The 11,625-nt window shown below is 49.2% G+C and overlaps 1 protein-coding gene across 1 annotated transcript; it reads left to right on the top strand.

Moving 5' to 3' along the window:
- Nucleotides 1-406: 406 nt before the first annotated feature.
- On the top strand, nucleotides 407-11,403 carry DDO (D-aspartate oxidase). The gene is made up of 5 exons (XM_086745280.1): nucleotides 407-511; nucleotides 5,654-5,840; nucleotides 6,049-6,157; nucleotides 6,975-7,151; nucleotides 9,678-11,403. Exons 2-5 carry the CDS (start codon nucleotides 5,669-5,671, stop codon nucleotides 10,243-10,245), a joined length of 1,026 nt encoding a protein of 341 aa, XP_086601406.1. The 5' UTR covers nucleotides 407-511; nucleotides 5,654-5,668; the 3' UTR covers nucleotides 10,246-11,403.
- Nucleotides 11,404-11,625: the final 222 nt, after the last annotated feature.

Here is an 11,625-nt window from a genome sequence, read left to right as displayed (position 1 = left end):
GTCCCGCTTGGCTGTGCTTGTCAGGCATTTGCAGTTTAGGAGGGACTTGTTCTTCATCGACCTGCGATGACTGAAATGACCAGGTGCCCGGACACACTGCGTCACTATCACCCTGACTGCCAGCACAATTGTTCAAGCACTATGGCAATCTAAAGGCAGCTTCAGAAACATTCAGAAAACATCATTAATTGCTTGTAAGAGAGGAAAAAAGACAATATATTCTGGGCAGGACTGTGGGCCCCCTTGAGCCTCCTCTGGAGCGCACTGGGGAAATCAGCAAGGAAAAAATTTATCGGCAGTGCCAGCGCACGGCTGCCGGACTTTCCTGGGAGAGGTGCCAGCGCTGGAGGCGGCCTTTGCCTGGGGACAAACAGCTCCTTCATTAGCAGAGGGACGCGCAGCCAGGCACTCGGGGAGCAGCCTCAGGGAAGCGGAGCTGCCGGCAGCCCCTGCGGCCTCTTCCTGTGCAGCCACCTCTTCCAGGCAGGACCGGGGGCCTCCTTCTCACCAGGTACCGCCTGCTCTCCCCGCTTGTTCTCTTCTCAGACCATACTTTCAGTCGAACAGGGAAATGTTAGACGATGAGGCCTTTTGTTGCCGAGGGCCAGGGAAGGCACCCGCAGGGGCTGTGCAGGGACCTAGTGCTCCCCCAGGGACCTTCCACGGGGTACAAACCAGCTCCTTCAGCTCCTTCAGCTCAGGCAGGGAGGATTTAGGCCACACATAGAGGTGGCCGCACAGGCAAAGCGTGGTGGCTGTCACAGCTGGTTCTGGTGTGAGCAGGGAGCCGCAGGGTTTGGCCGGGGCTGTGAGATCCCAGCTATCCGGGCCATGCTAACCCTCACCTCCTTCCTGCTTCCCTCCTCTCCCGGCATGGAGAGGGAACGGGGTCAACGGCCCTTGTCCCACGGGGAATGGGCAGCACGGACCTCTGGGGTTCTGGAGAAGAGCAAGAAAATTGCTCGGCCCGTAGGTGTTGCTGGTGGAGGCTACTATTGTTGGTACCCTATAGGGTGGGTAAACCTACCTTCCTTTTGGAGGTGTTGCCTGTGCATGCATATGTGAACAGCTATCTGAAAGAGGAGCTGAGGCCTTTCTGTGAGGTTGGCTCAGAGTCACCTCCTTTCTGGCGGTCATGCTGTATTTATACCCAGCAGAGAGGCTGAGGGGGTCCCTGGGAGCCTCCAGGATCCCTTGTTCGGTGAAGAGCTAGCATCCTCGCCTTCCTCCCTTGGCAGCTCCCTAGTGTACTTCTCACAGAGCAGCCCAAATGACAGAATAGGGACCAGGCCAGAGTCAAAAGCCAAAATCAGGGGCCTCTCCTCAGCAAACCCCAGCAACAAGACCGAGCTTTATCAGCGTCTGTAACTACTTTTTGCAAAAAGCCTGGCAAATGCCCTCTCTGGGGTCAGGTGAAAGGAAGTGAAATCACGGGTGCTTGTAAACTGGGGAAGTGAATAAACAAAAGAGTGGTCTGCAAAAAAGGAAGGGAGAAAGCACTCCCTGTCAGGCAGGGACAAGGATGGTGGGTGTAGATGGACAAGGAGCCCCTCTGGGAGTTCAGAAGGGCTGGAGCCTTTGCTCCCTGGTACCACAGGCTTCAGGTGATCAAAAAAAAAAAAAGTTTCAGCACTTAGCTGTGGTGAGAATTCATTTAAAAAAAAAACCCCACAGGACTTCAAATGTAACAAGTTTTGGTTTTCTTTACTTCCTGTTGATCTGTTTTCTGGTTAACAGTTCCGTTGGGCTTTTTGAACTGTTCATTTGGGCGTGTAAATACGCTTGGTTTCATAGGACAGCCGGGTTGCAACACAGGCTAAGAGCAGCCAGCCTGGCGGGGACGCGCACTTACGGACTTGGGCCATAAGGGGAAAAGGGTAGGGCGCCAGGAGCTGTGCCTGTAACGCAAGGATGCCAGAGGAATAGCGTTCGTGCAAGGTCTTCCAGCTGAGCGATGCTGGTTTCCCAGGGTCCGTCGCAGCTGGAGGGGCAGCGTGGAGGGGCCGCGGGCCACGAGGCTACAGCTGCAGCTGGCAGTGGGTGTGCATGTTGCTGTGCGTGTGTGCGCATGTGTGTGCTGGGGACCAGGGTACTTATGCGTAGTGATGACTTTATCCACTGCTAGACTGGTGTTAGGACTGAGGGTTAGTGGTGATACACAACTCTGTGAGACAAGAAAGAATAAAAAATGGATGTAATTAAACCTCCAATTTAGACCCATTTACATCACATGAGGCTGACATTGTCTCCTCAGCTACAGGAGTTGGGAGATTAAGTCACATCACAAAATATCTCGATATTTTAAAAAATAATTCATTCTGGCCTGGGAGGAGCAGGAGGGTGGCAGGGGCACAAAGCACAAGTGAGGCAGCTGGTGTCCTCTCTGCTGGGTAATTACAGCTTCAGGTGGCTCTGTCTGGCTTCTGTCCCATTCTTCTGGCATTGAAAAACAACAGAGAGCTAAACAGTACCCAGGACCCTTCACCTCCCTCCCCAATAGCTACTGCAGCTGATTTGGCTTTTAAATGTTGATTTTTGCAAAACTCTCAGGACAAGCCAGTCTGAGGAGGCAAGAAGTGCCACAGCCCCCCCAGGATTAAGCTGGCCTGCCACACCAGCTGAAAATAGTTTCTCCTCCTGTGCCCTCCCAGCTGAGGCAGGCTGTGCTCCCAGGGTAGAGCTGCAGGTGAGCCTGCACTCATAGCACGATCAGCGGCTCTGCAAAGCCCGAGCTGCGCTTGCTGATACAAGCTGTGTGTAGCCTCTGCTTTTCACCCAGTTAGTTTTGGCACATTAGCACATTAAGACTTTATATGCTCCGGGATTGCAGCAGTAAGCGCTAGAAAAGTGGTGTGTTCAACAGGTGCCCATCGTGGCCTTCTGAGCCTTTCCCGCAGGCTCCAGCACGGCCAGCAGCCCCTTTCCACCCTCATTGGCTTTTGCAACATTGGGATCAGTTGATAACAAACCGGCTCATATGCAAAAATCCCATCCAAATTGGGAAAACTTGTGAAACCTGAACCTCTGCTGAGCCGCCGCTCCCCTTTCCTCCCCAGCAGCCGGGAGGTCAGTCAGGAAATTCAATCTCCATCACGGTCCAAGGGCTTCAGCAAACGAGAGTGGTGAGGGGCAACCGAGAGCTCATCTCTGACAGATGCAGAATGTACCTGGCACATATGTTCCAGCAGGACTGTGGTCATCCATGGACTGCTGAGGGGCTTTCTCATGTGCTGACAGCTACATGCGATTCCCACAGCTGCCAGAAGGTTTGTTAATAAAACTGTGTTGAGAGACCTTTCTCAGAACCAATTTTCCTAACAAAAGTAATTTCAGCATTATTAAAACTTCCCTAATTTCTTGCTATTCTTTTTTTTTCCCTTTTCTGTGTTGAGGTTTGTTGGTTTGTTTTTTTTTTTTTAAATAAAAACTACCAGAACAAAGTATGCTGGAGATTGTGATAAGGAAGCATATGCTGTCCACACTCTGACCCTCTGCACGCATTTCCAGTGCAGGTGGCTGAGGCAGCCAGGGGTGATGGTAGAGCTGAGCTCTTGTTCAAATCAGCGTTTTTACTGACTGGGTTTGAGGGTGGCAGTGATGCAGGTCAGCAGTTCTGGTTCAGAGTTCATCTTTACCCCTGCACTGGGTCCTCTTTCCCTGCTGTGTGGGCACTTCTATAGTCAACTTGTGAAAGAAGATGTAATAATTAACATGAAGAAACCTAAGCTTGTGCTGAGAACAAGAAGAAGAAGAACAAGAAGAAGAAGAACAAGAAGCAGCAGCTGCTGCTTTGGCTGCGATGCAGAAATAATGCAATGACGAGCAACAGCGTCTGGTCCTCTCTCCTTTGCTACATAGTAGGGACATCAGATTTTAAGTAGTGAAACCTCAGGGGTAAGTGAGAAGCTGTGTGAAGAGTTATGAACAAGGATCTCATAAATAAACCTGACCTATCATCATCCCACACAGTTTGTCTTGCCTGAAATTATATCAAAGATGCCAAAAGCCACAGGAAGATGGGAAATCAGCCCATCCTTAAAACTGCAGGCACTGTTTTCCAGAAAAGCTTCTCAGAAAGCAGTTAGTGGGGCTGGATTTCTACAGTCAAGGAAGAGCGAGTCCTGGAGGAGAAAGCAAGACTGCAAGGGAGTAAGACAAAAGGTCCATATCACCCAGCATCCTCTCCAGGAGTGAATATTGGTAGATACTCCAGGAAAACATAAGAGCCACAGGAAAAGGAGATTCTCCCCCTACATCCTGGCTCAGCCTTTGGCAGTGACCCCCCAGACAAGTGCCTGAGCCAGCAGGTGCACCCCGACTCACCTGTTTCAAAGCCACTGCAGGTTTTATCACCTCTGAGGTTGTCCAGTTTCTTTCAGGCCCATTTAGATGCTGGCTTTGCAGGGTGCACCAAGCTGCATGGTTCAGTTCTGCTTCATGCCTCTGCCAGTGTGAAACCTGTTAGCTGGCCGTGGCCAGGCACACAGACTGGCACCTCGCTGGGACAGGCAGCCAGGTGATTAGCAACCAGGAGCTGTGTGCCACTCACCAGGGCAGCTGCCAAGCTCTGAAACTTGGCCAGGACAAGGGAAAATAGAGACACGGCACCTCCTGGAGTAGCAATCAGCAGCTGAAGATGCTGAGGAGTGGAGTGGAGCTGCTTCAAGACATAAAGCAGATTATAAAGCAAGGCAGAGAGGTGAACATACAGACTTTCGGTGCTCCTAGGGACCACTGCATGCAGCCAGGAGAGCATGGCAGCTTCAGATGCCCACAAATCTGTCCAAGGCAGTGAGTCACACTGGCAGGTACAGGGGCCAAGGATAGGTTGGACACCTCATGTCACTAGGGGCACAAAATCCCCCAGGCTACAGGTAGCTTCTCTTCCCACACTTTTCCCACCGAGGCACTGCGGCCCAAAGAATTTTTGGATGTGGGGGTGTAAACAGCCAGACTGTACCCTGTGAAGCTAGGCATTGTGTGTAATAGTGAAAAGTCACGTTTGCTGGGACAGAGCTAAGCAAGTAACACAGTCCTCAGGGTCAGAGGGGGAGCCCTGCACAGCAGGGGAAGTGAGGTGTGCGTTAAGAAAAACATCTCTCACAGTGTGCAGGACACTTTGCTCTGCATAACCAATTTGCCTCCTGTGCGATTTGCTTTCGCTGCCCAGGCAGTGACAAACCTCATTGCTGGAGATCCTGATGGTCAAATAACCTTTTTGCTCACGGTGCCTAAAAGCCAGTTTCCCCAGATCTCCATAGACACTTTTGCCCCTGACACGATGGGAAACTTGAGGGGTGCCTCACTCCCTCAGGTTTAATTGAAAAAACTTTGCCCCCATTGCTACAGCCCCAACACCAGTGCTTTATGTACAGATTGCTCTCTTGCCCTTTGCTCTTGTGCTGAGGATGGGGTAGCAGCTGTTGAAATATTTTTCAAAAATCCGTTGTCATACCAAAGGCTGTGAGGATTTTTTTAATCCTCACCTCATTCTTGGTTCTCTGTGTGCAGGAGTTAGTCTTCAGTTAGCTGCCCCAGGGGGTTATGTTACATCTTGTGTGGGTATTTCATAGCCTGATGAGGGTATCTGGCCGGGATATTCAGGACACAGGATATTTATTTCCAAATTCATGTAGGTGCCTCTCTCCTCCAGCTCTCCACTCCAGAGATGGCAGCACCCAAGGTCGCAGTGGTTGGTGCTGGACTCATCGGCTTGTCCACAGCACTGTGCATCACGGAGACTTGCCCCAGCTGCTCCGTGACAGTCCTTTCAGACCAGTTCAGCCCCAATACAACGAGTGACGTCGCAGCTGGGATACTCATCCCTCACACCTACCCAGGTGCGTGCAACCCGGCATGGCATTGCCCATGGCACTCCATCTGGCTCCTACATGGCTGCATGCTCGGGTGTGCAGGAATGCTCAGAAGTTCAGGAAGAAAAGTGCCATGCCCTGCATTCCTCGTCCATCCCATCTCCTCAGCGCCGGCTTGTATGCTTCTCCTCTTTGCATCTTCCCTACCTGCATGTTTGGTTTTCTTTACACACAGACACACCAATCCATGTGCAGAAGCAGTGGTTCAAAGAGACTTTCTCTCACCTTTTTGCCATTAGCAACTCAGCTGAGGCGTCAGAGGCTGGCATCCACCTGGTCTCCGGGTAAGAACAGCCCTCTGGGGCAGCCTTTGGTACACGTGTGCCATGTGCTAGAGCAGGCAGAGATGTTTTCCTTGCTGGAGTTCAGGCGTATTCTCTTCATGGAGCAGCTCTTAGGACCATATTCCCAAGAAACTGCATTGTAGCTGCTCAGATATGATGTACTTTAAAAAAATATCCATGCCTAGGCGCGCACAGAGAAACCACTCAAGACTGGCCAGCATCAAATGTCTTTTAATAACTCGTGTTTTCCATACTGTCATCCACTAGATGCTTGCAGCAGGGGTTATCTCCGAAGGGATGGGACTGCAGGATCTCCCAGCTTCAGCAACTAGGTTTAGGGCTGCAACTGGGGTGTGTGTGCGCTGGGGGTGTTTTGTGCTGCCTAATATATATGCAGAAATTCACCTCTTGGAAGTGCTGAGGCTGGACACTCTGTAACTGTATGGGTACACAAAAAAAAGATGTGACCAAGTGGCCCTATATGAAGGTCCAGCCAGGGTGGCCGCAGCCACGGTGGGGACACTGTGCGAGCAGACTTTGTACTTCTACAGCTGGAATTACACACAGTATAGCTGGAAGAACTCCCTCCAGTTAATTTACCCCAGTGTGTCACTTGTAAGCTCGGCTGTGGCAGCCCCTCTGCCTGTTTGCAGCAGCAGGCAGCAACGTTTCCCCATTGCTGGTAACCTTGCAGAGCTGCACTGATGAGCAGGAACAGGTTCCTGAGTTCTTGGGTTTGTGCTAAGATTGCTATGACACGTGACATGGTGGACCAATACCAGCTACATTTTGCATCTTTTCCTCTGTGTCCTTTTAGCTGGCAGATCTTTAAAAACACTCCCAAGGAACAGTTACCTTTCTGGTCGGATGTTGTCCTGGGATTTCGACCAATGTCCCAAGCAGAACTCCAGAAGTTTCCGCAGCACCGCTTTGGTCAGGCCTTTACGACACTGAAGTGTGACTGTCCACCCTACATGCTGTGGCTGGAGAAAAGGTTGGTTTTGCTGCAGGCTGGGCATGCAGAGAGAAACCCGGGCAGAGGGACTGGGGGCAAGCTGGGGACTCCTTCAGAGCCTTAGGTTTGGACAAAACTGGCAAAGGGCTCTTTCTCACTAGGGAAAATGCAGCAAGCTCTTCCTTGGGGAGAAGCACAAGAAATAAATACCCAGTTTTTACAAAATGTGAAAGGCCTCATTTATGGAATGTCCACTTTCTACCACTGGGGCTGCACAGTGGGGCTTAGAGTGAGAGCGTCTCTGGGCATAGGACTGACATAGCCACAGGGGCCATGCTTGGCCAGCCAGACCTTGAAGCTACATCAGGAACCTGCCATGTCCTAAGAAAACATGTGAGTGCTCCTCATTTGTCAAACTTCCCAAATATATCCCTCTGTTCTTGAAGATACATCCAACCCCTGGGATAACAGGTATATCCGGGAAGATGTCTTATTTGTGAAGACTTTGCACTTAATAAGTAGCTGGACCAATTCATCTCAAATTTGGTCAACAATTGGAGTAATTTTTTAATCCAGTCAGATGAAACAAAAAGGTCAAATGGATTCACCTTGTAACAAATCTTTTGGAAACGTTTGCCTGCATAAGATGAGTGATATACTCATTCTGAGGAGTTGTGGCTTCAGAGTTCATGCCTGGATTGACATGAAAATTAGAAAATTTGCCAATTTCCAAGTTTCCCCAAAATACATGGATTTTGGAGAACTGTAGGAGAGTCAGGTTGCAGATCTAAAAAGGTTCTGACACCTGGGATGTGCATTTAATCTGTTTAAGTACCCCTAAAGTGAGCAAATAGCTGTCTGCACTTGAGAGAAAGCAGTAGGCTGCAAGCTGATTTGAGGTTAAGTGAAGAGATGTGTGCCAACACCATGGTACAAATTGCCAGCTCAGCTGGTTGCTTGGATGCTTTTCATCTCACTGCAAAATGTGAAAAAACATTTCTTGTTCTAGCAGCCAGCCAGGCTGGGAGTACTCCAGTGGCACCAGTGCCATGTGAGGTCTACATCGTCTCCTCAGTGTACATGCACTGTCATGTTTCATTGCCTAACCAAATTGGAAATTTCCACTGAAGCACAACTAAGTTGTTCAGCCCATTTAGCATCTGCCACGTGATTTCTGCTCTCTCCTTATTCCTGCTGTAGCCTTCTTATTTCTCAAAGGATGTAGTTTAATAAGATGACCAAGCTCCTTTTCTTTCTATTCTCTCTGGTGATGAGAAATGAGAGCATATTAAACATGTAACTAATTCTTAAACCCCCAGTGACCTGAGCAGTATTTATAGATTATTCTCTTGGCAGTCCACAAGGAAAATTGGTTTTGTGCCTGCCTTACTGGTCCAAAAATGGACTTCAAGAGTTTTGCCTGATTGCTTGCCTGAATTCAGTTTTCAGCAGGTTTTTTTAACTGGTGTATTTTTTATGGCATAATGGCAGAGTCCCAGTTACAATGCTTATGAGCTCTCCCAGCAATTTGCCCAGCCAGAGGTGCTGCACAGGACCTCCTCTCTCCTTCCCAGCCAGCCTCCGTGTCCTGCGGCGCCCAAACCCCAATCCCCAGAGCACCAGCCGTGCCCTGGATCCTCAGCTCACTCACTGCTTCGTGGGAAACCACTGCCTTTATAGTGGGGCTGGTCACTTTGCCAGCTGCTGGAGTATTGCAAAGGACAGGTTTTCCCACTTAGTGCTTCATCATGACAGACCTGTGTCCTGACTTGCTCGTGCTAAAACCTGCGCTAAAGACCCCCAGCAACTGAATCCAGGTGGCAGCATGCGGTGACTCCATCTCAAGCCAATGTTTTTCCACAGGGAAGGGCTTCAAGCTTCAGGCAAGTTCAGGGTGGAATTTGACTTGAAACTGAGCTCAGAGATGAACCTCAAGAAGAGGTGAATTTTGATGAAGACCAGACATGGACGTACAGTGCTCTGGGCTGTCCTGCATGACTTCTGGCTGCTGCTCTAGAAGGATATGGGTCTCCTGGGGGGGGGTCTCATGGCACATCTGCCCAGCCTGCGGGGACATCTTGGGTACCCCAGGGCTTTGCACGTGGTACTAGACGGCAAAGTGGCTCCTCCTGGTGTCAGGGAGGTGAGTTGGGAATGAATGTGATGATGTATAACAGGCACGTTTGTAGTACGATAGCACTGTCACTAGGAGAAGTGAGTTGGGGAATAAATCTGATGTTTTTCAGCTTGCTTGAGCTGTTAAAGCTTGGTACTGTTATAGAAACGAATCAATGAGACCATGAAGATCTGACTGTCTGCCTAGGGTCTTATGCCAGACCCTTCTCTAATATTGATCAACTTCCTGTATCTTTTCCAGCTCAAACAAGCCAAAAAATAGCTTTGATCAGAGCAAATCAGACAAATCACAAACAGAAACCTCATAGCATTTTCTTTGCTTTTTGTCCCATCTGTTGTCTGGTTTTGATGGGTATGTTAAAGGCAATCTATCTTATTTACTTAATGTGCACAACAATTACAAGAGGGCTTAGGGGTTTCTTTTTGCAGGTTGAAAGCAAGCGGCGTCCAGATCTACCCCAGAAAAGTTGCAGACTTGTGGGAGCTGCACAGAGAATATAACATCGTTGTCAACTGTGCGGGCATTGGAGCCCACCAGCTGGTGGGGGACAAGAAGCTCTTCCCCGTCAGGGGACAAGTACTCAAGGTTCAGGCTCCTTGGGTGAAAAACTTCATCCGGGAAGGGGATGGCTCAACTTACATCTACCCAGGGATAGACAGTGTAACTCTAGGCGGAACCAGGGAAAAGGACAACTGGAGTCTCTCCCCTGATCCTGACACTACCCAAGACATCTTTGACAGATGTTGCTCCCTTGAGCCCTCACTGCGGGGAGCTCAGGTTGTCAAGGTGAAGGTGGGCCTGAGGCCATCCAGGCAGTGCATCAGGATGCAGAGAGAGGTCTTGAGCCGAGGAGGAGTTAAGCTCCCGGTGGTTCACAACTATGGGCATGGTTCAGGTGGCTTTTCAGTGCACAGGGGCACAGCCAAAGATGCTGCTCACCTGGTGGGAGAGTGCATTGCTGCCCTGCAAGGCTCCTCATCAAGGGCCAAGCTTTGAATCCCAGAAGCTCCTCTTTAACATACCACAGGCTAGTGTTGCATCTCCTAGTAGCAACTTTGGGCTTTTATTCCATTACTGGATAGATGGAACCTAAGTCAACAGCTTGTGCCATTGCGGATGCGCAGTGGTATCTCACCTGGATTCCTGCTGCCACCTTGGAAAAGCACGATGGGTTGATCCAAAAATTAGTCCAGCTGTCCTCTTCTGTCTGGCATTGTTCCTGCCCTGGGCATTTCTCCCAGCTTCGTGTTGAGGAGGAGGCAAGATATGTAAATATCCTTCACATAACAAGGCTCAGATTGCTGCAGTATAATATAAATAACATCAATTTAGCATTTCTTCATCTGCGTCTAAACAGTATCAGATGCACTAGGTTCAGATTCAGCAAAAACTAGTTCTCACATTACACCTCAGGGAACTTGACACAAAGGAACTTTCCACAGGAGGAAGTTGCCCCATATGAGCTACAGTTTTGTGCATCTTTTCTCACACTTGCTTGCAAATGTGTTTTTTTTTTTTCCAAGCTCCTCAGGTTTTGCTCTCAGACACAGATGATTTTTTTTTTCCCCCAGTAGCAGCATTGACATGGCCTGTCAGAAGAGGATTTTTCAGGGTGGATTTGAGAGTGCAAACATCTCTTTTCTACTTTGCATCAGCACTGGCTGCTTTCCTTGCAACAGCTGATATGAATAAAACAGTGACAAACCAACAAGGATCTTAACACCAGCTTCAGTTTCATAAGGGAGGGAAGAGCCATTTAAGACTGGATAGACGCTCTAAAGACAAATTTGTCTGTAACTGGACATGAGTGACCTCCTTTGCCGTAAGGAAGCTGAGCCACCGGAGCCCAGACCCTCGCTCTGTGGCAGAAGCTGAGCTGGGCTTTACACTCCCCACAGCAATTCAGCCCCTTTGATGTGGCTGAAGATAGTCACTCCTCCAACCTGGAGCTTACCATCAAAGTACACGTCTGACTGTTAGTGATTAAACCACTCATTAGATCTTAAATGGCTCAATCAAGAGCATCAGCATCCACTTTTTTTTCTAGGTTTTTTTTTTTTGTCCTTACAGTTACAAAACAAAACAAAATCCTTAAAAAATTCACACGATTAAAATTAATTGATAAATAAAGTTCTAATAACAGAGCAACGGTCACTTCTGTAGTGTTTCCTTTCATAAACAAGGGGTTTTCTTTCATTTGGGAAGGCTTGACAGGGCCAAGAAAGGCCACATTCAGACAAGGCTGCCAACTCCTGCTGTTCTCAGGGGGTATGAGGACAGTTATCCTTCGCAAGGGACAGCTGTCAAAAGAGACATCACTGAATTAAATTATAGGTCTATTAGCACCTGGGATCCGCCTAAGCCAGCCCTGCTTTC

This window comes from Chlamydotis macqueenii, chromosome 3 (genome assembly GCF_036417535.1).
Source record: "Chlamydotis macqueenii isolate bChlMac1 chromosome 3, bChlMac1.mat, whole genome shotgun sequence".
NCBI lineage: Eukaryota > Metazoa > Chordata > Aves > Otidiformes > Otididae > Chlamydotis > Chlamydotis macqueenii.
Note: the sequence above shows the minus strand (reverse complement) of the source record. Positions and strands in the feature narration are given on the sequence as shown.